Source organism: Rhinolophus sinicus, linkage group LG12 (assembly GCF_036562045.2).
Source record: "Rhinolophus sinicus isolate RSC01 linkage group LG12, ASM3656204v1, whole genome shotgun sequence".
NCBI lineage: Eukaryota > Metazoa > Chordata > Mammalia > Chiroptera > Rhinolophidae > Rhinolophus > Rhinolophus sinicus.
Window position 1 is genome coordinate 6,102,046 of NC_133761.1, and position 25,928 is coordinate 6,127,973.

Below are 25,928 nucleotides of genomic sequence, written 5' to 3' on the forward strand. Positions count from 1 at the left end.
ACAAAAGAATAACTAGTCCATCGAACCCATAATTTCATTGCTGACAATGGGACTTACGATTTTTTAAAAAGTGAACTGACATAAAGAAAAGCTTTAGTAAGTAAGTAGGAGGGCAGGTGGCAATCAGCTGTGACAAGAAGAGCTGGTGGCTGACAGCAGAGTCTTATTTCCTCTGTTGACAGGTTACCTGCTTTTGAGACCAGGCCCTCAACTTAGTGTGTGTTCTTAGGCAGTTCTCCCCAGCTTGCTGTAGCATCTACGAGCCTTCAGGTCTACTTCCTCCCAATCTGCCCCATCTAACAGAGACACCAAGGCTTTGGACAGAAAAGAGCTTTCTGGACCCTGTGTCTCACTCTCCAGCCCACAGTACAGGACCCACAGGCATAACCCATGCTCCGTGGTAACCAGCAGAACTGGGTAGACCTTTGTATCAGGCCTAATCCTATCTGGTTGGTGGTATGTGTATGTATTTCTTGTGAAAGATGTGAAAAGTAAGGCCTGCTTTGACTCCTCTGGAGGCCAGGAGCTTGGGTATGATTCCAGGTGCTATACGAGCAAGCAGAAGCTGAAACCACTGGGCTGTTTAGTTCCTTGCCCACCAGCTACACTGAGCTGCTTGGACCAACTGCGAAGCCTCATTTAAATCAGACTTTGTCCCAACCTGTCACAATCAAGTGTTAACCTGGGGAGAACCTGGTAATTAAATGCCACAGAGAGCTATGTGGCTTAGTGACATGACCATGAGCTTAAAAATCTTTAGGATGTCTCCTAGATATGTTACAAAAACTCCCCCAGCCTTGGTTTCTTCCCCCTTTAAATAAGAATATATGTTCCATAAGGAGCATTAGAAGTCATGAATGCCTCGTTTTGCTGGATGGTTATAAATGAGATCTACTGAAAGAAAAATTAAAAAGAAATAGTAACAATACTCTAAGGAATAATAATGCAAAAAAAAAAAAAAAAAGAGAGCTTGTCCTCTTTTGACCAAGTGATATTTGTGGCTAGTAAGTTCTGCCTGGGTTTCCTTCCTTTATTGGATCCATTTCCTATTTTTACACTTTTGCACATTTTGTTCAATCTGAGTCACTCTTCAGTTGAGCTATCAGCAACTATTTGGTCTTTTGAATTTCATGTTCTGTTCTCACCAAATGGAGATTGCTTTTAACAGATAAGAATATTTTCAAATATATGTGACTAAGAGGTTTTGGAAAATTTAGGACACTGTTGGCTGAAATGGGTTTTGGATGATGGAGTGATAACCCCAACCCATCACGTAAAAATGGTGCTAGAGGCCCTGACTGAGGCCACGCTGACTTCTATGCTGCCTTTTGTGTCCTAACCCGATCATGAGGCAATTTTGATATTTCCCATTTTTATGCATGAAGAAATCGAGCTCAGATTAGTTAAAAATAAACCTCTTCCCAAATCGCAGAGCTATTAAGCAGCGGAGGTAGAATTGAAGCCACGTCTGATTGATTTCAAAGCCCAATCTCTGTTCTGAAAATTCTCTCTGGGTTTCTCCTCTCGTGCCTGGCACATATTTCTTCACTTAATTTGTTTTCTTACCTTATGTCAGCAATAATCTCACAGAGTACCTCAGCACTCCTCCGGGTCACTCACTGACCTGTCTTAACTCAAATGCTCGGCTCTCCGTCAAGCCAGGGGGCTCCAGGAGCACATGACAATATGTGTGAACTCTAGGAGCAAATTTAAATTTTCTAGGTGCATTTATTTCACTATAGGGACCAAAGCTCAGAGAAGACCTTTGGATCCTACAAACCAAACTTCAATACTTTCCACGGATTTTGTCTTCAGTTTTTCAGACGCTGGGTTGGGCCTGATCCCTCGCAAAGGACGATTACCTTTGAGCAAAAGATTTTTCTCAGTGATATTTAAGTGTTACAGCTATAAAAACATCATTCATAGGGGAAACTCACAGGAAATTCAATGTTGCTATTGTGAAACTGAAACTCTCCATCAGCCTCTTTCCCCTATTGAAACAATTGCTTTTATCCTGGGGTTTTATTTTTGTTTCTGCTAGTTTTTGCTTTTTCTTTTTGTTTCTGCTAGTTTTCGATTTTTAACGTTAGGAAAAACAGTCAGTTGCTTTGTTTCACAGTCTTAACCTTGAATCAGAGATCAAAGCTCCAACCCCTCTGTGGACACACAGTCTAGTTCAGGGTTCTATTATCCTCACAGATACAAATGCTGTGCCTCTCCCAGAGACACTTGCTTTCCGCGAGGGGCTGGTTCCATGATGACTGCCTGCCATGCTGCCCGCCACAAATCACATTGGCTTGTCCTGATTATTTTAAAAACAACGGCTGGATGAAGGGCCCAGTAGGGCAGGGACCTCTGCATTTTCATTCGCTAAAGCTGCCATGAACATCCTTGGTGGGACAGACATGGTGCGGGGCTGGGGCTACCAGACAGCTCCACTTGCAGCTCAGTCATTTCTGATAGTCACACAAATACAAAGCTACCACCTGACCTGGACAAACTGCCTCAGAGGGAAAGTGTAGGGGCCGAGAGGGGGCATATCAGGAAAACCTCCCCTCTGGGGACTTGTGATTGATGGAGGTGAGAGGGATGAGAGGGGGGAGGATGGGGTGTGTTCCCGGCAGAGGGAACAGCCTGTTTGCAGGCTCTGAGGATGGGGAAACTGACAAGTTGAGAAAAACACAACTGCTCTGTCAAACTGCTCCAGAGGCTATGGAGACTGTATTAGTAAGTGGTCTCTTCAGATATGGGGCCATTTGTCCAGCTTTCTACCATGAAGGCAGTTTCCCACCACTCATTTCCAGACTAACCCAGGCCTGAGTGGGGAAAGATGTGTCCACACCTGGACTGGAAAATTCAGCCTCAGAATTAATTGGGGGATTTACCAGAAAACTGAGAAGAGAAAAAAAAAAAAAAAAACTGTGTGCACTAGGCCCGCCCCCTTCCTAGGGCCTATACATAATTTTCTATTCACAATGTCGTGTTCTTTTTCTTACAAAGGACCTCTAAATTTGCATAAGCGTCATGCTCCACAAAATCTAGATCCACTTCTTAGTAGAACTCGGGGCTTGTGGCTTCAAGCCCAGCACACACATCAGCGTTGCCTGGAATCAGTGGGGCCGGGTGTGGGCTACACAAAGGAAGAAGCACTTTCGTTAATTCCACAAAGCAGAATGGGAGGGAGGTGTCCCCACAGGCTCAGGGAAGGTCAGTGGCCTCACTGAGTCAGCCTTTCCAGGGCTGCCACGGCTCCTTCCCGTGAGCCGTGAGCCCCGAGCCCTGTCAGTGGCGACAACCACCGTATACATCACTTTCAGCTTCCCTCTCACCTCCAGGAATGGTTACTCTTTGTGACTCAGCTTCCCCTAGTGCACAGGACATTTCCGTAAGCAGCTCTATGGTGATAAGTTGCTTCTTATCATTTATCAATTGATAGACAAATCCTTTGCCAAACAGCCTCATTTGTCTTTCTTACACATTCTACTATCTAAGCTCTCGTTCTAGTCTTCCCAGAGGCGGGTGAGTTGGAAACTGTACGACATACTCCTGTGAGTTGTAAGGGGCAGAGTCTAGTGAGCCCAGCATGGGGGTGTCGGGATCCTAGGAAGTGGCCTGTTTGGGCCACCAAGCCTGCCATGCCCGAGTACTGGATTTCTTCAGATTTTCCTTGGGTGAAGGGGACAGGGAACAGCCCCTCCTACAAATATTTGTGTAGTTTTAGAATTGAGTTGTATCAGAGCAGGAAGACTTGGTTTGCTGTGTGGCTCATGCTTGGTGCATGGGAGGTGATCAGTGAATGCTGATGAATGAATCCATATGTTACCCCAGATTTTGAGTTCTGATGTCCAGCCAGCAGATAGAATGATAAATGTAGCAAACAGTTACTATATTTGCTGATTTGTAAGGTATATTATTTCCCCCAAAATGTACCCCAACATTACCCCGCATTTAATGCATCTGAATGATGGCAAATCACTAAGAGTGTCAAACAAGGATTTTGCTTTGTGCCGAAAAGCAAATTCACATGTTATCACTGTATCTGTCCTCTACAGTAAGCTGTACTCGTGTGATAGCATGCTTTCCTTTCTAAAACTTCACCAGAATTACTTTCAATATACATAGGATGAAAGTACTTAATTTTCTTCTACCCCCTCCCCAAAAACCCTATTAAATACATTCCCTAACGTGGTGCCTTATATTCTGCAAGAAACAGATGCTTTACTGAGTCTCAGAGTTAGTGTCTTCCGGTCCTGGTGGGTCCTGAGAACTCATGTAGCCGAACCTCTAACACTGCCCCCCCCCCCAATTTATAGATGTGGGGCCCTCAATGCCCAGAGAGGGCACCTGAGGCAATGAAAACAAGAAGGGATGTTTTTAGAGCCCCGTATCATTTACAAGGTGCTGCACAGTGTCATTCCCCTCTCGTAAGGACCCTGGAATGAGGTATCATTAGCTGCATTTTAAAGATGGGGACTTAAGTCTAGTGGACGTTCTGGGACTTGCCCAAGGTTACATGGAGCAGTGGATGTGGGGGCAGCCCCTAAGGACGTATCTCGTGAGTTGCCAAATTCAGGGCCAAGGCAGGCCCAGTAAGGTCAGCTCTGGACAGTGAGCTGACAGTGGGCATCCCACCGGATGCTGGGCAGCAGTGCGGGAGTAGGCGACCTGATGCCCAGCGTTCCTTCAAGCATCCCTGAAGAGAGGAGGGGCCTGCTATAAACCGCTGTTTCGAAACGAGTCAGGTGTCTGGGGCAGAAAAGTCCCCAAGAGGGACTCACCTTTGCACGTGCCCCTCCCAGGGCCTCCTTCCAGCTCCTTGTGAAAAATAACACCCTTTCCTGTTGTTTCCCCAGGACTGGAGAGCGACTTCCTGGCTGTGCTGAGTGATTACCCATCTCCTGACATCAGCCCCCCAATATTCCGCCAAGGGGAGAAACTGCGTGTGATTTCTGAGTGAGTTAGCTTTCCAAAACTTTTACAAGCGCCCTCAGGAAGGATGAACTCGATTTGGGTGGGACTCGTTAGATGTGAGCTATAGCTGCCCAATTCCCTGTGGGCCCTGGCCCTACTGCCAGATGAGACAGAGGCCTTAATGCTTAATCCTTTGATTGCTGCCAGAGCTCTACGACCTCCTGTGGCTCCCCAGGGCCTACTGGATAAAATGTAAGTTCCTTAATGGCTTTTGAGGCCCTTTATGATCCCAACTCTGCTTCTCCTATTGGCCTCATCTCCCACCATATGTGCAGTGTTGAGATTACACACCACTCCGGACTCGGGGGTCTGAAAAGGCTTCTGATGGCAAGCAAAACATATTGGCTCCTAGTCTGTTATCTCTCTCTGAGTCAAAATAAGCTATAGAAAGAATAGGGGCTCTAAGCCCCTTTTATTTAAATCCTCATCGATACAGATATACGATATGATCTTGGTTACATCACAGGGTGCCAAGCAGTGTAGTAAACATTTAGTTTTAAAAGCCCCCAGATGTGGAACGTCAGCTGCAGAGCTCTGAAATGTGCTATTGTCAGTCTGTGGGAAGATTTCCTGTTTAGCTTGGAAGGAGGGCATATACTTAAAACTGAATTTCCATATGGAGACATTTGGGTCAATGATAGATCTTAAAAAAGAAGCTCCCGACGTGCCCTGGGTTCAATCTGACGACCCTGTTCCTTCATCCGTTCGCTTTGCCATTCACCTACCCACCCTCTTCCTACCTGTGCTTGTTCTTACAGTGAAGGGGGCTGGTGGAAAGCCATGTCTCTCAGCACTGGTCGAGAGAGTTACATTCCTGGAATATGTGTGGCCAGAGTTTACCATGGGTGAGTACATTCTCAAGGGGTACCAATGCAGCATGATACTTGTGCGAGGGACTCATACATTTGAGAAGAGAGAGGCCAGCCTGGTACAGTGGCAAAAGGCATTGATTGGAGAGGGTCCGTCTACTCGTAGCTCGGTTCCTAAACGAGGGTGCCACTTGGGCCAGCCCCTCCCCATCTAAGACTGCGTTTCCCCATCAGTAAGATGAAGGGGCTTAGACCTCTGAGCTCTAACTGGATGTTGCTGGAACATAAACACTAAGGAACTATTACAGGACACAGCGTGATGCAGTGGCTAAAAGTCACTGTCGAGGTTCAAATCCTGCCTCTGTCACTTACTGGCTATGTGACAGTGGGCAAGCCACTCCACATTCTGTGCGTTGGTTTCCTTTCCTTGCCTATCATATAGAGATGACGATACAGAATGACAGAGATAAGAATATATAATAATATGACCAACGTATAGAGTTGCTAGGAAAACGAGATGGGATGAAATCTGGGTAGTTCTCAGAACAATGCCCGTAAGCACTCCACACCTATTAGCTATATTATCACATCGCATCCAGAACGCAGAGAACGCTTACTGCCAAAAGTGCTTATAGACCCAAGGTGGCAGAGGGAGAAGTCGAGCAGGAAAGGAGAAACGTTTAGAAGGTAGGCGTAGAGGATGAGAAGACGCGCACACAGCTTTGCCGGCGGTGCTGTGGCTGTGGCAGAGGCCGTTTGCATGGTGGATGGTTTGGAGGCCAGCACACCAGGCTGCAGGGTGTGTGGCTCCACTCTGGCCTTCCTCGGAAGAGCCTTAGAAAACTTACTGAATCTCTCGAACCACAGTTTCCTCATCTGTCAACCTGCCGAGGCTGGACCTCGACAAAGAAGTGCACACGATATAGGAAGGGAGGGAGGATCCCTTTTATTTAAAGGGGTCCAGAAATAACTGCCTTACATTCAGAGAAGCACTTTGCACGCCCCACGCTCTCCCGGTGCGGCAGACATAACTGTCTATCTTACAGAACGCAATTCAGTGCATTTACCTGCAGTGCGACAGATTTTGATCGTGAATGTCAAAGCTATTGCTGTACTTAGGACGATGACGATGAGCAGAAGTGGGGCAGTAGCTGCTGTGAGAGTTATGCTCTGGGAGAGACGCGAGTCACGTGACGCTTCTAACTCAGCTGTGTGCCGCTGATCCATTCATTCATGTAGCAAACCTGCATTGACACCTCCGTGCTACAGACGCTGAATGCTGTCAGGAGCTGGGAATGGGCAGGAGCCCAGAGGAATAAGATGTAATTGTGACCCTATGGGGCTTCCAATCTAGTCGATGCAATAAATATCCTAAAAGCATCTAATTGGAAGAGAGGCTGGGCAGCACAGAGGTTACAGAATTGGACGTCCCAGAAAGACATATTCCATTTCGAGCTCTATGAGTTGCTAGTGTGGGGTAACCTGGATAAAGTAATCCCTCTGACCCTCGGTGTCCTCACTGGTGAAAGGGAAATAATACCACGTGTCATAGGGGGTTGATATGAGGAGATTTCGAGTGCTTAGTATGGTGTGTGGCCCGCACAGTATTTATATACGGCTCTTGTTATGGTTATTGTTCTATTGTCTTCATTTTTATAAGTGGAATTCCATGGCAGGACTTGAAAGGATGAATGTTTGTCAGAGAATTCATATGCCATACATTGTGCAGAACTATGGAAATAGTTGGACGATTTGGCCAAATATGGCAGAATCCCGATCTTAACAACAAAGCACTTTGGAGCCCAGTCCCTAAATAAGTGGCATCCGATGTTATGTCTGTGGGTCTTCTCACACGTGCTGTTTCAGAAGTACCCAGTCAGCCCTTCAACGACCTGCGTGCTGCCATGGGGCATGTTAAAGGGTACAAAACGGCAGAGTATTCATATTCGCCATAGCACGCGCTACTTCAGACCTGGCGATGAGAAGCCACGGTCCATTCACTGAAATACAGAGACCGTTCAAAAGGGATGTGCGAATGCTTCTGCGTACACGCCCACCGACTGCTAACAAAGCACGTCCTTCCACACAGAGGTCTGGCCAGGCCTGCTCTGAGACAGGAGGGAGGGCCCTTCCACAGAGAGCATAGGTCCCTTTGTGCACAGCTGCTTTCTAAAACGTTCTCAAAGATGTCGGGTCTCCTGTGGAACGTGAGCGTTCCACTGGATGCTGGGCTACAGTATTAAAACAGCTTTTTTTTTTAACTAGCGAATAAAAGCCAGAAACACTAAACACACAGTGCAATGACACCTGTGTTAAAAATATGTTGGGAAAGAGAGGCCAAGAAGGAAATGTAATGGATGCAAAGTGGAGCTTGTTAAGTTGGTGGAATTATGCACCACCTTTTCTTTTTTTCCTTCTTGTGTTCGTTCGTTCATTCATTCATTCATTCATTCATTCATTCATTCATTCACAGATATACACCAAGGTCAAAAACCTGGATGCAAAGGCAAAACCCAAAATGACAGACACAGCCCCTGCCCTCATGGGGTGGTGAGGGAGGGGGCAGGTATTTAGATTGTAAGAGAGATAGACATTAAACAAACTACCAAACAGGGACCTTGTCACATGTAGAATGCCGATGTATCACACAACACAGAACGGGCACAGGCCGGCTGGCAAGTGAGAAACGGGATGACAAAGGTGTCTTATGCACCTCTGGTTCCTCATTACCCAGTGCGATACCTGGCCTACAGTAAGTCCTCAGGAATTTTATTTCCAAGATTAAAAGTATGAATGGGTGGAGAGTCGACCTCCCTCCTCTTCTCAATCCCAGCATTGTATGTTAACTGGCTCTCGATCTTAATTTCCACACCCCACCTGTCTTCTGGAGGGTGGCTATGCTTGGGAGACTCACGTCTGCCTTCCTACTCCACAGCTGGCTGTTTGAAGGGCTGGGCAGAGACAAGGCCGAGGAGCTGCTGCAGCTGCCAGACACAAAGATTGGTTCCTTCATGATCAGAGAGAGTGAGACGAAGAAAGGTGAGCGGCTTTCCACCTAGCTTTCTGGGCTTGGGTCACACACACAAGCAGGTTTGCCTCCCGCCTGACTCATGACACATCTCATCTTCCCTCCTCCCACGGGACACGCAAATCGGTCCTTTGTGAGCTCCCTGCAGCCTACGCACCGCCGGTGAGGCCAGCGTCAAAGCCAGGGGACTAGAAATAGGTAGTGGGGACCTGCTGGGGCACTGCCACGGGCCTGGACCCATATCAGGCCCTGCCGACTCCTGGTGGAAAATTTCCCACCAACTGAGAAGAAAAGTGAACACCCCACGGTGTGGGCAGCACCTGAGCAGAGAGCATGGGCTCCGGACTAAGCCTGGCCCGCGCTCTCAGGCTCTGTGACTGGGGCAGGCCTCTTAAATTCTCTGAGCTCAGTTTTCCCATCTGTGAAATGGGGAGAAAACCCCTCCTTTGGAAGGTTGTGGAGCAATTCAAATGGAATGATGTCTGCAGGGCTCTCGCTACACAGGAGACCCCCAGCGCTAGTTCCCGCTATACCCTACAACGCAATCAGACGGCTTCGAGAATCAGGAAAGCAGATGCACACTCTTAGGTTCTCACCCCGATCTTTAGGATTATTAATTTCCTCACGTTCTACGCGTTCGGTAATTCAGTGGGGACAACATAGCAGGGCTTTCTCATGGTTCAGAGCAGGGCCTTCTGGCTTTGTCTGTACGAATTATTAAGAAGTCACCTCCTCTGTCTTAGCCTAGGCTCCCTTACCTATAACACGTGATTAACAGCGGGAAAGGGCTTAGCACGGTGTCTCAGATGTTGTACCTACGTAAATGCACAGGAGCAAAACACTTCACAGCTTGGGCTTCCCCAGACTAAGGAAGAATAACAATAGCTTCTTAAATGCAAAAGGTATTTTCAAGTTCTTAGCCTGCTTCTTGTACACTCGCTATCAAAGAAAAGACAGCATCTGAGAGTTATTTCCCGTGCACCTGCTAAGCGCCAAGCTGCGAGTTGCTGGAGCCCTTCACAAAATGAGCAGCAGCCTTACTTTGGGGAGGCAGGGGCCATCACGTGCGATCAAAAAACATCCAACAACTTTTCTCTCAAAAACAATGCACTGGAGCAAGATAAAGCAAAGGCAAACTTCCTGTGCATGTCCCAGTGTCCCCCGAGGCAGGGGACCCAGACCCAGAGCCTGGAAGCTGACATGGCCGAGCTAGGAGAACCCAGTTTGAGGTAGCAGCTAATCTGAAAACAGATGCCATCAGGTGGGGGCTCTGCAGCGGGCGGGGCCGGAGTGGGAGTGGCAGTCTCTGCTTCCTTGGGTATGCAAAGTTCTTGCAAGTTTCCACTGCCACCCTTGACCTGTGCACTGTACTTCCAGTGCCCGTTGACATTACCGGAAGTCGCTACCAGGGCAGGCCTGGGGCCAAGCCTAGTGCAAGCCACGCTAGTGTAAGAGGCCTTCTCAGGACAAGTGTCCAGCCTCAGGTCGGCCATTTCCAAGCCGCGTGCCGCTGGCCACGTCCCTTAGGGGCTCTGAGCCCGAGTTCCTCCATCTACAAAATATTTGGGGACAATACATCCCGGGTCTTTCTGAGAATTAATGGACATGTTGCTTGGAAATAATTGAGCCCCCAGCCCAGCACATACAACACAGATGCGGTCAAATCTAGTACCTTCCCCCTCCCTCTGCCTTGTGAGCCTTGGCACCCCAGGGACCCCAGAAGACACAGCAGGAAGGGCTCTCAGACATGACTGGAGTCCAAGCCTCTCACTGTCCACTTGGGAAAATCAAGGGTGAGAGAGGTGCAGACACTTGCCCCAGCTTCTGCTGTTGTTGACCCCTATTGGGTCATTGCTCTAACGGCACTGAAGGAGGAATAACACATTTTACATGTTTCTTAGGGAGACTCCGAAAAATGTCTGCACTGCCACTGCTTCCAAATTTCTGAGAACACAAAGCATAAGGCAGAGAGAGTAGGGACCAGGAAATGGGGGCATAACTGTAGGTGTGGTACGGTGGCGTTGGTGGGACAGGAAGGAAGATGGCAGCACAGCTATCTTAGAGAGAGTACTTGGGAAGGACCCAAGGATGGCCACAGGTCCTGACCTATGGGTGCAATCCAACTCTTATCATCTCATCGGGCCCCGGGACCCACAGAGGATGCAGAAGCATCCCAAATGGTAACCTCTCCAAACAGACTAGGCCTGTGCACTTGAAAACCTGTATTGCCACGTGGTTAATGAATGAGGCTATTGAAATGACGTGCTCCCATGGTCTCTAAAGAGTGAGCTACATCCACGCAGATGGGGTTCTCGTGCCTGTGGCTTAAAACACAAGAGTGCATGTCTAGGTGTCATCATCATGTCACGTCTTGATTTTCCCAAATGGACAGTCATGTCACGAGGCTGAGAAAATCTCTCCACCTCGTGGTGGCAAGCTCCTCGGCCGGCCACCCTTGTGTGGGGACATGTGCAATGCGACGGACTCACCACCCACTCCCTACAGGTTTCTACTCTCTCTCGGTGAGACATCGGCAGGTAAAGCATTACCGGATCTTCCGCCTGCCCAACAACTGGTATTACATTTCCCCAAGGCTCACCTTCCAGTGCCTGGAAGACCTGGTGAATCACTATTCCGGTAAGAAACACTCCATCGGGACCAATCAGTGAAGCCCCTCTTTCCTAAGTGCCCCAGTCTAGGATGCATGTGGGTCATCAATACCTGCAGGTGATTTACTTCACTCTCTGCCCATCCTGCCTGCTTGCTATGTGCTTTTCTTACTAACTCAGATTATAAATCTCAGGCTGAAAGGGACTGCCATTGAATGCCGCCTAAGTAACTAAAACACGGCTCATCTCAACTTCGCCCTCTCTCTTCCTGCAAATGAAACAAATCAAACTGCCCTTAACATTCACATCTGCAGACAGCTTGCACTTCCTTAAGTGGGTCATACATTTGCAGGCCTCTGGGGCTTTGTTTGGAAATGCCACTCGTTTCCACTTTTCTGCATGTCAACACCCTCCTGAGCCTTCACGCCAGCCAACTAGAGTCCCCTCCTTGTAGAAGCTGCAGGAGTTAGGATTGATCGCCTGCTGTCTCTGCTTCCAGAGATGCCAGGGGCCTCTTTAGAACTCTGCAGGCTCCGACTTGCGGCCTAGTGGTCTGTGTTCTCCTCTGTGTTTCCCAGCAAGCTCTTAGAGACCGAGCATTGTACTTCACTCATTCGTGTGTCCTTCCCGGACCCAGGAGAGAGGTGCAAATGGTCCACGCAGACCAGGGCAAACAGTGTTCACAAGACACTGAAAGCAGAGCATGGTTTTGACGGAGGTGATGGGAGAGTGTAGAGTCAGAAGAAAACAATCTGAGTTAGACTGAGAGGCCCGAATGCCAGGTCGGGAGTTGGAATTTTACCCTACGGAAGAGGGAGAAACAGTAAAAAGCTGGCTAAGTTTGTAAAAGTTGGCTCTGGAATGACTGTGTTCATATCCCAGACGTTTGGGGCAGTCTTGGGCTCATTGTTCACCTCTGTGTCTCCTTTTCTTCTGTGTGTAGTGAAGATGCTAATGGTTCCTACCTTGGGGATGGAGTGAGAATTCATGGAGTTAGTGCACGGAAAGTGCTGGGGAGACTGCCTGGCACGTAAATGTGCCTCCTACTAAACGTCTGCCACCCGTCCTCAGCCGGCTGTCTCCTTCCCCCTCCCGCCCCCGCATATTGGAGGGAGAAAGAGAAGGAGACGCTTTCCCGTTGTTAGCATCTTGCCCCTTCCAGGTTCAGGAGGGCTGACCTTGCAGCCCTGGGGATCTTTGCTAACGTTCTGAGGGGTATGGGGTCTTGAAAGGGTATTTCAAGGAGAAAGGAGGAGTCTAAGGGGCCTGGGTTACCACACCTGGCCTGTGACAAATGCAGGCTGTGCAGGAGGAACGGCCACGTGGGAGACATGAGACCCGGCACAAACACCCCACCGCCCCTGGACTCAGGGCCCCATCCAGGGAAGGTGGACGCAAGCAGCCCCGGGCAGGTGGTTGTTAACGACTGTCAAACATGATCCTTCACGTGACGCGTGCGACACAGCCTGGCATATGGCAGGTGCAAAACAAATGATAACAAGTACTACTTCTGTGACACCCGAAAAGCCAGCCGCTTGGCTAAAACTGAAAGAGGAAGGGAGTCCTGGAAACAGTCAGCGTTTGCTAATGATGAGTACGCTGGCTGTGGTGTTTGGCTTTTAATAACAATCATACGAGAGGTGTGGAGACCATAAGTTTTGCATAGATAAAAGCAAACATGAAAAGGATGCCAGCCAGGGAGGCCCCCAAGGCTGTTCCCGGCCATGGCGTCAGTAAATGGATCGCTGTCACCAGTTCACAGCATCGTAAACCCTGATATGCTCCTTGCGCCCCAGGGGACCCCAAAGTAGAAACAACGTGGCCAATTTTACCGCCCACCAGACTCTTCCTCAAGGCACAGAATCAGAGAAATCATGCGCTAAAGGGTCTCAACGGACATCTGTGCTTCACAGTTTTGCTTATATTTATTATCCTGGTGGCCTTGGGCCAATTCCCTAATATCTCAAAACCTTGGTTTCTTCGTCTATGAAATGGGGATTAAAATGTCTCTTATAGGATTGTTGTTAGGACCCTCCACAGACACCACCACAAAAAAAAAATTACACGTGTGAAACGTCTGGCACCGGAAGTATTTCACGCACGGCAGCGACTAAGAGAAGAGAGACAGTGGGACACGAATATGTTCTAAAATACGGCCAAGAAAATAAAGGGATGGGAACATGGGATCTGTGAATGGAGAGTTGGAATTGAAGGGTGTGTGAGGAATGAGTGTTCTAGAGAATTCTAGAGATTGGAGAGAATTAGCCAACTGTGTCCGGCTTTGGAGGCAATGAGTTGCTTTTGAAACAAGTGTCTGGTTGGGAGTCCATGAGACAGGTTTGGGTCACATTTCTGTGACCTTGAGCACCTGACTTGACCCTAGGCCGCTCAGTTTCCTAATTCCCAAAATGGGCGTAACAGTCCTGACTGCTGGATAAGGTGCAGTGTGACAGGCCAGCTCAGCACGTGCCCAGAAGTGTTAGTCCTTTTCCTGTTTGCCGAACTTTCCTTTTCATCCTAAATAGTAACCTTTCTAAGGAAGGACTGTCACAAAGTCCTCCGCCCGAGCTGCCCACAGACACTGATTTCTTTAATTTTTGTGTCGGACTTGGTCTCCCTCACCTCCTCACCTGAGAGGCCCTTTCAATTGCCAACCCATGACAGGTAATTATTTCAGACTCACATCCAATTAAACTCCCTCTAACCTCAGGCTCCAATCTCACAGTTCTCAGTGTGGGCCAGTGTGGGTGGCCATTCAGGTTCATGGTGAAAGGCAGACGGAACACTGCGGAACAAGGCGTTATTCACGGCCACCCTCTGATAGCCTGGGTTTGCTTCATCAGCTACAGTTTCCTTTTGTTCTTTGGCAAGGACACTCCAGAGCTCCATAAATCAGGTGGGAGGCAGAGACTGCCGTTGGTGTAATGTGCTTCCTAAGACCTAGTAACGGGTGCGCTCCGGCTGGGGGTGGCCCGGTCTTACTGGAGGCCAGTGGCGTCTTACTTCCTCGGCCACTCTATCCACCCCTGTGACTGAGAAACACTGAGGTCTTCAAGCTGAATAAGCCCTCGCAGAATTTCCGCCATCTATCAGAATGCCCGAGCACAGCCAGAACCAACCTTTCTCACGATGACATGGGTTAGGACAGGGCGCCAAAGAGATGGAGGCCAGACCTTAATGCTCTCGGAAAGAAGAGGGGCCCTGGCAGCTCAGACACTTCATAGCAGCTGAGGGGAAAAGAAATGGATTTATTTAATTTTCATTCTTTTGGTGATTAGTATCTAGGGTAAAGAAAAAGAGATTTCTTTTTCAGTTTTTTTTCCTCCTACTTTCTCTCTTTTGCCTTAAAATCTTTGTTTTTCTCCTCCTTCTTTTCCTGTGCCTTTTATCCTTTGTGTCCCGTCTTTACTTCCTCCCCTCCTTCTCTCCTTCTCTCTCTCTCTCTCTCTCTCCTTCCTGCCTCCCTTCCTTCCATCCTGCCTTCCTCCTTTCTCCTCTCTCTCTCTTCCTTTTCTGTCTTCTATTGTTTCTTTTATCTTCCTTTCTTCCTGCAAATGCCTCTAGCCCACTGTGCTGTATTAAACGCTGCTCTGTGCTTTGGGGAAATCAGCACAGTACAAAGAACCCTCTTACACACAAGAGGTTCTTCCCCCAAAGTGGATGGAACTGTGCCTTAGAGTGGCACCATTGAGGCTGGGGCCTTGTGCGAACACTCTGCCAGCTGCTCTCACTTATTAGCTCAATTCCCCTCACTTTGCAGCTGAGGAAACAGAGAGGCTCAAAGAGGTGCAAAGTAATTCACTACAGGGGCAAAGCTGAAATCCAAACCCAAGTTTGTTTGATTCCAGCTCCTAAGCCTCGCTCTGCCTGCACCCACATCAGTGCAGTGTGTACTCAGGGCACACGACCCTCAACCCTGCCACACCCCTTTCAAATCTTGGCCTCAGTATCCCCTTGGGGACAAGCAGGGAACTATACTGGGTGGTCCCTGGGGCCCCGCACCCCACACTGGCTGTGGCATCTCACAGTCACTGACCAGCTGTCCGCTTCCCTTCTCAGAGGTGGCTGATGGCCTCTGCTGTGTGCTGACCACACCCTGCCTCACTCAGAGCACGGCCTCCCCGGCAGTGAAGGCCTCCGACTCACCTGTCACCTTGCGCCAAAAGACCTTCGACTGGAAGAGGATGTCCAGGTGAGGTGTCTGTGTGTATGTGTATGTCAGTGTGTCTGTGTGTGTATCTCTGTGCATCTGTGTGTGTGTGTCTGTGTGTGTGTCTCTGCATATGTATGTGTGTCCTCCACATACATGTGATCCCCAAACCAGTGTGTGAACCTGGCATATGAAAACCTTGGCCAGTTACAGCTGGCCCTGCTGAAACCTAATGGGGGGCACGCTGAGCAGATATAAACCCACAGAATCCCGCTGCCCCTGGGAGGCAGATCCAGCGTCAGGCCTCACACGGTGGGAGGCATGGCCCTGGCAACTCCCTGACAAGACCCCCAGTCTCCCCAATTCTGCAAACATTTACTGAGTTCCCATTCAGTGTTAGCAGAATATTTTCTAGCTGAAAGATGCCACCTTGCTTTTTCTAATTGTTAGGATCCTAGAGAGTAACACACAAATAAATCTTGCAGAAATTTAATATTATATTAAACTCAGAAAGCTTAAACGTATCAGCAAAATCATAAGGTGACTTCATTTTTTGTAAGGGAAAATATATTTCACTGATTTGTTCTATTTGAGTGTCAGCTATTGCATTTTAGGGGTATCTGCAGTGGGGGATTGATGGGTTACCTTATTCATTCAATACTGATGCAGACATCCCATTGTCAAGTTCAAAGAAAATCAGAGATCAGAATTGCCTGGGAGATGAATACGACCTGCGTTCCTTGTAAATATCATAAAGAAGTATTCATTAAAATTTGCAGTTAGACAATTTAGCCATCCAAGGAAATGGTGCTTCTGAGAGGTTAAGCCATTTACCTAAGATCACACAGCCACACATGTAAGAAGCAGAATTAGAACAATACGTTAGAGAAATACTAACCAGCCTCTTTTGTCTCTTCTTTTTCTCATTCCCTTGTCCTCCACCCCTCTATGTCCCTCTCTTTCTCTCCTTCCTCTGCCCTCTTTCTTCCCACTCGCAGACTGCAGGAGCACCCCGAGGGAGCAGGACACCCACTGGGCGTGGATGAGTCCCTTTTCAGCTATGGCCTCCGGGAAAGCATCGCCTCCTACTTGTCTCTGACCGGTGATGACAACACCCCCTTGGACCGAAAAAAGAAAAGCATGTCCTTGATGTACAGCGGAAGCAAGAGGAAAAGCACGCTCTTCTCGTCGCCGCAGTACTATGAGGACTAGCCCGAGAGCAGACGCCACGGCGCGGTGCCAAAGGAGCAGAGGTTCGAACTATGACCCAGGATCTTGCAGAGCTGTGGTTCCCTGGTCCTCGGGGAGGCTCACGTCTTCCAGAAGCCAAGAGAAGCCACGTGAGACCTGAACTCGCATCTTCTCTCTCTCATAATGACAAAGGGAACTCCCTGGTGTCTGTTCTGGGATATCACAAAACATTGACTGGTGATGTGGTCAGGCAACGCTCAGCACATTACGTGTGAGCTCGTCGGGTTTGTGGGAAAGATGGACGCTCTCTCACTAGAAAGTGCACAAGGACCTCTTTCCAAACCATCCAGACAGCTGCACCCTGTGTTCACTGGAGAAAATTTCTGAATGAGAAAAGCCTGCGAGGAAGATGAGCCAAAAGCTGTGTCCTGGCAGGAGGTCTGGGTTTGCAAATTGGTCCCCTGCGTGGAACTTTTTAATCCAATCCGCAAATAGACCTCTGATATGCATCACCTCTGTTTTTCAGGGAACTCAGTGACACTAAACTTTAACCCTCCTAATCAGCCCTGAATCAGGAGATCTCTTTGCCCTGCTGGTCCCAATGCCACACATGCAGAAGCCAGATGGTCTCCCTACTCCTGCAGGGGGCAGGGCGAATGGCACAGGGGTAGCTGCTGGCAGGGAAGCACCTGGAAGGGCCTGGAACTGGGCAAGCTTTCACCGCGTCCCCAGCCACAGCTTTGCAGCACAGAAAGAGCTTCTGCAGCATGCGAGGGTTCTCAGCTGTATTAAGGCATCGACTATTCATTCCTGATTGCCCAAAGGAGAACTGTGTTAAATCCTGTGTAAGGTGTCCGGTGGGGGGAAAAAAATATATAGAAAAGAAGATGAACAAGCCCCAGGTCCCAGCAGAGATGCTCACAATACAGACAGGGAGAAAAATATATCAACGAATATTGTGAAAGTGGGGTGTGAAAGCAGAAATCGGCTCATGGCTCCAGGTGGGACTGGGTCAGGTAAGGGTGACCCGGGGGCTTATATTTCAGCTGCACCTTCAGAGTAGAAATGTTGCCTGGACTGTGAAGGTCAGACTGGTCAGAATTTTTTTGAAAACAGGAAGTTGATAAGTTCTAAAGAATTAATTCATCCAGTGTTTTATTCTAAGAAGGGTCTGGCATCCGTGTCAATAAAAGCGCTGAGCTCCAGGAAAGATGGGAGGCAGAGTGGCTTAATTGCATCTTAACGTAATTTTAAGGGATGAGAGAGAAGTACGGTAAAGACCTTGAGAAGGAGAAGCATTTATCTCCAGGCTGCCCACCCATCTGGGTTGTTAGGAAGGGGCGGCAGCTGAAGCTGTGACTCATTGTCCCCGGTGGCAAAGGGATTCCGGGGAAGGACGGTGCTTGTGGTACATCTCGCTGCCCGATAGACGCGTCTGTCTGTTCGCCAGGCGCATTCTGCAGCTCTGACATCACTGTGCTTGCGGTACGTGTCTATGCATTTACAGGACTTTCTGTATCACCAGATCCACTGTGTTTACACAAGAAGACATCTGTGGTTTCCTCAGCAATCCCCAAAGGCTGCTTCTAAGGGACCAGCCAATGTATGGGACGTGAATGTAACACTGTGGCATTGACTTCCGCCGTGAGGCACGGTGACCTCGCACACTCCAGATGTTTGTACAGTGTGTCCGTGCTGTTTTCCGTTGTGACTAATGTGGTCGGAATGTGCGGGGAGAACTTGGAGGGATTTCTAAGTGGGAAGCATTACATTTTGCTAAATCATGTATTTATTCCTGATTAAAATAAACCTAATAAATATTTAACCCCTGGAATGTAGGAAGCGCTTCCTGAGTAAGCTGGGGGTTGGGGGTTTGGGGTGGGGGGTTCATTCAGAAGCTTCTGTGGGTTTCGAATTTTCAAATAAACTTGCAACTGGAGAGAGATGGAAGCACGGAACACCAAGAGGGACCCCGCTGGTTAGCAGCTCAACTTGTTGCGATACAAGAAGAAAACCAGATTTGATGAGTTGTGTGGGCATCTTATCACACTTGAAGGTGGATGCAGGGGATGGAGACAGAACAACTTCATAGCAATTATGACGCTTCCTTCCCCACAGTGCTTGTGGTACCTCTGCAGTCTGTTCTTCTGAGAATTTCTTTCTACAGATGGTTTTTGGACACCCATTCAATTGCAGACACTGCTCTAGGTGCTGGGGCTGTAGCAGTGAAAACCACCTGAGGCCTCTGCTGTCACACAGCTTGATAGTGTAAATAAACAAGGACATTTCCAACGACAGTGCATGCAGTACAGACGGGGGCACAGACTGCTGGATTGGAGAATGACCGGTAGGGGGGCCCTTTAATTGGATGCTTACCAAAGGCCTCCCAGGGGAGGCAGTTGAACTGAGGTCCGAAAGAAGAGAAGGAAACAGCCATGCAAAGATGTAGGAAGAATACTGGAGGCATAGGGACAGTGAGGGGACTCCTGCAGGCAGGAGCAAGGCTGCATGTGGAGGGTCTGAAGGTTGGGGCTGAGGGTAGGGGGAAGAGAGGGCTGTCTGGAGGGACGCAGGGCAGGGGGTAGGGGTTCATTCAGGGCGCTGCTTGGGAAGGGAAGGAGCCGAGGGTCTCTTCTAGGAGAAATGGGAAACCACTGGTGGGATTGAAGTAGGGGAGTGATAGCATCTCATTAATATGTTTAAAACAGCACACTGGTTACTGGGAAGAGGATGAAGTTTCAAAATTCCCACACTATATTGTCTACTTGACGCATCGTTAAAATAAAAAGATTAGAGTTTGAAAATAAAAGGGTGCACATTCGTATGTTTTGAAAATTGAATTTCATTTTGGTTCCTTGAAGTTTGAAGAATTCAAACTGAGGATAAAAATTGCTATATTGCAGCTTTGCTGAGGTCTGTGGTATGGTTGTAACAGTTTGAAGACTACTAAATTCATACTTTAAAATTTTACTAAAATAAAAGTATATATGTGTGTGTGCTTAAAAAAAAAAAAAAGAAAAAAAAGAAAGAAAATAAAAGGGTGGAAATGTTTTTGTGCAAAAATGAACAAAAGGAAAACCTGCTGAGTTTTGAGGCAAAATGGAATTTAGGTGAAAATAAATTTACCTGAGGGCAAAGAGAGATGTTCCAAAAGGAACAATACATTAAGAAAATATGACAACTTAATCTAACATAAGTTTCAAAATATATTAAGGAAATATTATAGGGACAAACAGATAAACCAATAACTTTATTTGGAGATTTTAGCACAGCTCTCGGAAACTGATAGATTAAGCAAAGATAAATAAACAGATAGGTAGATATATTTTAATAACACTATATAACTTCCCTGCCTACAAATGAATACATTAGGTCCCAGAGGAAGCCCTAATACATTTCAAGAGTCAGTATCCTCCAATTCACGCTTTATGATAATAATGCAGTAAGATTGGAAATCATTTTGCAAATGGACAGGTAAACGTTCTATGGATCAAACAGCTAAAAAAAAAAAAGATGAAAATATCTTTGAGTTGATAAGAAAATAGGAAGATGGCGCTGAACACGAAGAAGGAAGTCCCTGCCACTCCCAAAGCCAAAGAATTGAAGGCAAAGAAAGCAGTGCTGAAAGCCGTCCACAGCCACCACACACACACACACACACACACACACACACACACACACACACAGATCTGCACGTCACCCATGTTCTGAAGGCCCAAGACCCTGCAGCTCCGAAGGCAGCCCAAATATCCTCAGAAGAGCGCCCCCTGGAGGAAGAAGCTTGACCACTGTGCCATCAGCCAGTCCCCCTGACCACCAAGTCAGCCATGAAGAAGAGACGACAACCACACACTAGAGTTCACTGTGGACGTCCAGGCCCACAAGCCTCGACTGGATCAAATAGGCTGTGAAGAAGCTCTATGACACGGACAAGGCCACGGTCAGCCCCTGATCAGGCCTGATGGAGAGAGAAGGCTTATGTCCGACTGGCTCCTGACTAGGATGCTTTGGACGTTGCCAACAAAATTGGGATCAGCTAAACTGAGTCCAGCTGGCTAATTCTAAATATAAAATTTTCACTGTAAAAAAAAAAAAAAAAAAAAACCAGAAGAAGAAGAAGAAGAAGAAAATAATGCCAGAAATAATAAAACACTTAAAAACACACGACATATTGCTACTTCTCAAACCCTCCGGGACATAGCTGAATAACAATCAATAGTGAGGGGAAAATCTATTGCTTGAAACCCATTGACCAGAAGACAAAAGATGAGAAGTAATGAGGTTGGCGTTCAACTCAAGAAGCTGAAAGTAAACCAGATCGTCATTGTCAAGAAGAAAGGAAAAGATGATGATTAAGGGAAGGAAGGAATGAAATAATTTTTTTTTAAAGTATAGGCATAGAGATTTCAAAAGCAAAACATAGTTTAAATAGTAAGATTAATGTGACAGATAAAAACACGAACAAGAATGATCTTGACGAAGGAGAAAGAAGGAAGTGAATGCAGTGCAGGTCTCTACGTCACCAGGACCTCCGCCAGAAGGAGGAGGCTTCCTCCCTCCTAAGTCAGCAGGGCTGGCCCTCCTCTCTGTCTGTCCCCTCCCTGCGATCTGGAGCCCCCAGCAGCCCAGGCTCAGCCTTGCAGATGAAGACAAGGCCCTAGGATGGCAGAGAAGCACCCGGAAGGAATGTGGGCCCCGAGAAATGATGAGACCCCCTAGACTCCTCACCTTGGAAAATGTTTTGAGAAAGAGGGTGGAAAAAAGGAACATTTATTACTGAACCTGCTTTAGAGCTGGGTCTCTTTATTGGAAGAGTTGAACATCTTGCTCCAATGGGTATAGAAGTCCACCTGCCATTATTTTCAGATAATGAGATAATTTCATAGAAAATTCAATAGGACCCACAAAATATTCCAAGTGGTAAGAAAGCTCAGGAAATTGCTGATCTGACATATTCCCCCTACGCTAGTATTTAGCAACCAGGAAGCACAATAGAAAATAAGACACCATCCATAACACAAGTCATACTCTGACATATGTAGGGATTTGCCTCTAACGATTTCACACAATTTTGACGGAGAATGTTCAAAACTCTACGGAACGATCTAAGGAGACAAAAATACTATGTTCATGGTTATGGCATGAAGTTGCTTCATGGATGAAAGATTTAACATCATAAAAACATAGATATTTTTTCTGAAATTAATTGGGAAAAAAATCCGTGAAACTACAATCAAATTCCCATCAGAAATATTAAAACTATGAACACACTTATTCTAAATGTATTTATGGAAGCCTCAAAGCCTGGGAATTGCTAGGTCAACGTTGATTGAGAAGCATAGGGTAGAGTGTTCCCCTGAGATATGTGTGAAAACAGGAGAAAACTGTGCTCTGGGCTCAGACCACCACCTCCCTCCCACCAGTTTAATGGAGCTCAGCGTGGTCTCAGTGCCCTCTTTGGATCGGGTGCTGTGCTACGTGTTCAGGAAGTACTAAGAGGATACACTCATGCACCCAGCCAAGTGCCCAGGCAGAGTACAATCGGAATAAGACATGTTAGAAAAATAACAAGTATATAAGACAAGGCAGAATTCCTGAAAATTGCTAAATAGAAATGTTTTCACTAAGGTGAGATTCTTTCTGTTTGAAGAGGTAGAGAAGGTTTTCGAGGCTCTGTTTCAGCTGAGCCCTGAAGAAGGGAGCGGCTTTCCAGGTAGAGAACTGTTCATGCTGACCACAGAAGAGTGATGGAAAGATGTGGAGGAGAGCATGGAATTTTCTAGGAATGGTGATCGTCAGGGAGCCTGGGGTGTAGGGTTTGTGTAGGAAAGGAGACAGGAAAATTCAGTTTGAGTCCAATTCATGAGTCCTGGCATTTCCTCCGAGGAATGCAGAATTGGGGCAGTGGAACTCTATTCTGGGTCCTGGGAACACGCCACCGAGGACATGACCTACTCTGTCTTCTCTTAGAACTGGCCAGGGCGTCGGAGCCACAGAACGCCTGTTTGCAACGCATCACCTCTCTTCCTCCTGCAACCTGGGCCCCAGGGCTGGTGGAATGTCCCCAGACCTGCTTTTGTTCACAGTGGCCTTTGCCTGGCATGGAAGGGGGGAGACTTGGATTTCTTCACTCTATGGTGTGCAGGACACTTGACAAACCTTATGTGATGACAACTCCATAAGCCCTTGGGAGACAGAATGAATCACACCTATTTTATTCATGAAGAATGCAAGGATGAAGGGTTTTGCCCCAGGCCAGGATCTTCATGCAGGTGTGGGCCTGGGCTCGCTCCCTCACACACTCAGATACCGAAAAAGTCCCCCGTTCCTGGAGAAGCAGCCTCATGGAATGGGAAAACAGAAGACTTGGCTTTCAGTTCTAGTCCCTAATGCAGTTCCTTCCTTGCTGTATTCTTTAGTAGGTCACTAAATATCCCAAGCCTTAGATTTCTGATCTATAGATTAGACATATAAAAACCAAACAAACAAAAAAACCCAACAAAACGCCTCTTGTGAATCAACGTGAGGACTCTCTGAAATAATACACTGAAAGTGCTTTGTGGCCCCAAACATGCTAAGCAAATGAATATAACTTATCACTTATCACAGGAGTGTGTCTCACTTGCCATCCCAACAATTTTGGCCCCAAGATTTGCAAAGACTTAACATTTTATCCAAGAATGTATCACCAACTCATAGTCTTTCCTCACGTATCTCCTGGTAAATACACGTCTAAGAACTGCAAATACGCTGAAGTATTTTAGCTCTCTTGATGCCAAATAATTTCACATGCATCCCAAAGACGCCTGGGAGCAGTTGTAAAAGCTGCTCCTAAATGACTAAAACAGATGGCGAGTTTATTTTTAAATACACTACCATTTGTACAAACAGATTCGCTTTTGCAATTCCCCAAACACTTAACCCCTCCAGAATTTTTAAAGAACAAATTCTGCCTTCTGGGCCTACTAGAAGGTATTCTGGGTATCTTCTAGGTCCCACTGAGTGTCTGGTTTCTGAGGGGGCCCTGAGGAAATCAATCGAGAATCAACTAAAAGTCAGGAAGGTCTGCTTTCAATACCAGGAATTGAAGAATGTTTGGGCTCAGAAGTCCTGCCACTAAGATGGACCCCCTACAGAGGGACAGGTTGAAGAAAACCTGAGTCAAAGGACAAACACAAGAAAGGGGTCGGAGGGAGGGAAGTAGACTAGCCTGTGGGTTCCCCAGTGCATCTACTCACCCCCCCCCTCCCTGCCCGGATGTTAATTTTGGAGCATTTATCCTGAGAAAGCTGTGTTGGGTGTTTGGGGCCCCGTGGAGAGCAAGACACACCTGGCCCCGGCTCTCCTGGAGCTTACAGTCATGGGAGGGAGACAGACTTGGCAGAGGGAATGATTAGTCTCTGATGGGAAATCATGACAAGTGCTGTACAGAGAAGGGCAGGCAGCACAAGCCATAAAGAGGGGTCTGATTCAAGGCTGGGAAGCTGGAAGGACTCCTTGGAAAGATGAATAGGGCAGACAAAGAGGACGATGGCAGAAACGTGTTTTATGTAGAGAAACTGCCTGTACGAGGCAGGGTAGAGCACAGACTCTTCTAGAACGTTAGAAAGATCCTGTGCTGAAGGAGAGAGATGGAGTGGCAGGTGGTCCTGCTTCCGGTCAGGGATGGTGATGATGCTGATAAGCGAGGCCCAAACAATGCCACTCCTACCCTCCTTGTGATCAAGGGTTTGGACCCCAGGGCGGCTGGACAAAGCTGGGGTGGTTACATGGCCTCAGAGCTGCTAGCAGGTCCACGGGGCTGGTCTCAGTGGCTCTCCCCCTTTCCTTAAATTGCGGTACCTAACAATCTCCTCATGGCTTCCTCCACCTCCAGAGTTGTCCCTTTTAACTCCATCTTCCACCCAGTTTTAAGAGAAGCAAGTTTCCCACCTGCTTAAACACACTTCGATGCCACAGCAACGTTCACTGCAGCATGATTCACGGCAGCCAAAGGGGGACCCAACCCCAATGCCCGTCACAGATGAAATCAACAAATACGGTGCACCTGTACCCTCATTAACTTTTCTTCCATCAGAAGCTTCTCACCCTACACGCCATCCCTGTGGTTGTCTACAAACAAGGGAGGTAACTGAGAGTTCAGACCGTGACACTCGGAGTTTCTAGTGAGGTGCCCCCAAGAAATAGAACATTCCCCCGTCTGGAATCATCAGCACTTCGGATAGGAGTAGACAACCATCAGGGAAGCCCCCAGCACCCTGGCGCACATCAGATGGCCACGAGCAGGACACCCACTCACAACAAAGAATAAGGGAAACCAAGTGATGGAAGCCAACTGGCCCCAAGAGGCCGGAAAGACCCTCTGGCCTGGGAGCACCTGCAGTGAGGCTGAAGGCAGGATGGGCAACTCACCATCAGCACGGCTCTCCGGAAGAGTCTGGAGTCGGCAGCCCTGCTGGTCAGAAGGTGGATGCTGGCCACGTCCGCTCCGCCGCGGTCAGCTGCCAGGGCCACTCGCCGAGGGTCCCCACCAAACACTCCAATGTAGGTCTGTACCCAGGTCAGAGCCGCCACCTGGTCCAGCAGCCCCCAGTTGCCACTCACCTCGCTGGTCCCTTCAGAAAGAGGAAAGTCTTTTACCTTTTGTGATTTTGCACCTGGGATCTCATCATCCCCATGCTGTCAAGGCCAGGTCCTCAGCACCTCCTGTCCGCACAGGTCGGGACTGTGTTTCCAAATACAGAGTGGCCAGTGGGAAGAGCATGGACTCCAGAATCAGAATCAGGCAAAGGTGAAAGAGTCCGCCCTTTCAACTTTGCTATCTAGGAGACCTTGGACATGTCACTTCACCTCTCTGGACCACAACTTTCCCATCCTAGATGAGGCATTTGCTAGGGCAGCTGCTTGGATTAGAGGCAACGCATGTCCAGACCAGCCCCTGACTTGGCACGTGAGCAGGGAGGAAATGAGCTGCCTGCCCCGTGTCTTCACCTGCTGCTGGTGGCTCTCTGTGCTCTTTGTCCCCAATGATGGCCAGGCCTGGCAAGGCGAGGCTCGCCATCCTCCCCACGGCCTGTTTTCCGAGACCCTCAGTAGCATTCAGCTGTGTTGATGGCTCTTTCCTTTTTACAAAGAATCTAGTAAATATTTATTGAAAGCTCAGCACTATT

General features: G+C 47.9%; 2 protein-coding genes across 4 annotated transcripts in view; one reads left to right on the top strand and one right to left on the bottom strand.

Moving 5' to 3' along the window:
* The window catches only part of SLA (Src like adaptor), a 57,242-nt gene extending 38,650 nt beyond the window's left edge, over positions 1 to 18,592 (top strand). For all 3 annotated transcript variants that reach the window (XM_074317166.1, XM_019724113.2, XM_074317167.1), the window contains 6 exons: positions 4,854 to 4,953; positions 5,730 to 5,816; positions 8,716 to 8,819; positions 11,314 to 11,445; positions 15,477 to 15,609; positions 16,566 to 18,592. In XM_074317166.1, the coding sequence (XP_074173267.1) occupies positions 4,854 to 4,953; positions 5,730 to 5,816; positions 8,716 to 8,819; positions 11,314 to 11,445; positions 15,477 to 15,609; positions 16,566 to 16,779 (770 nt within the window). In that variant the 3' untranslated portion in view covers positions 16,780 to 18,592. The remainder of the gene's footprint in view (positions 1 to 4,853; positions 4,954 to 5,729; positions 5,817 to 8,715; positions 8,820 to 11,313; positions 11,446 to 15,476; positions 15,610 to 16,565) is intronic.
* Positions 1 to 25,928, bottom strand: part of LOC109443560 (thyroglobulin) — a 158,227-nt gene that overhangs the window by 64,431 nt on the left and 67,868 nt on the right. The window contains exon 17 of the mRNA XM_019724102.2: positions 25,171 to 25,373. Coding sequence (XP_019579661.2) covers positions 25,171 to 25,373 — 203 coding nt within the window. The remainder of the gene's footprint in view (positions 1 to 25,170; positions 25,374 to 25,928) is intronic.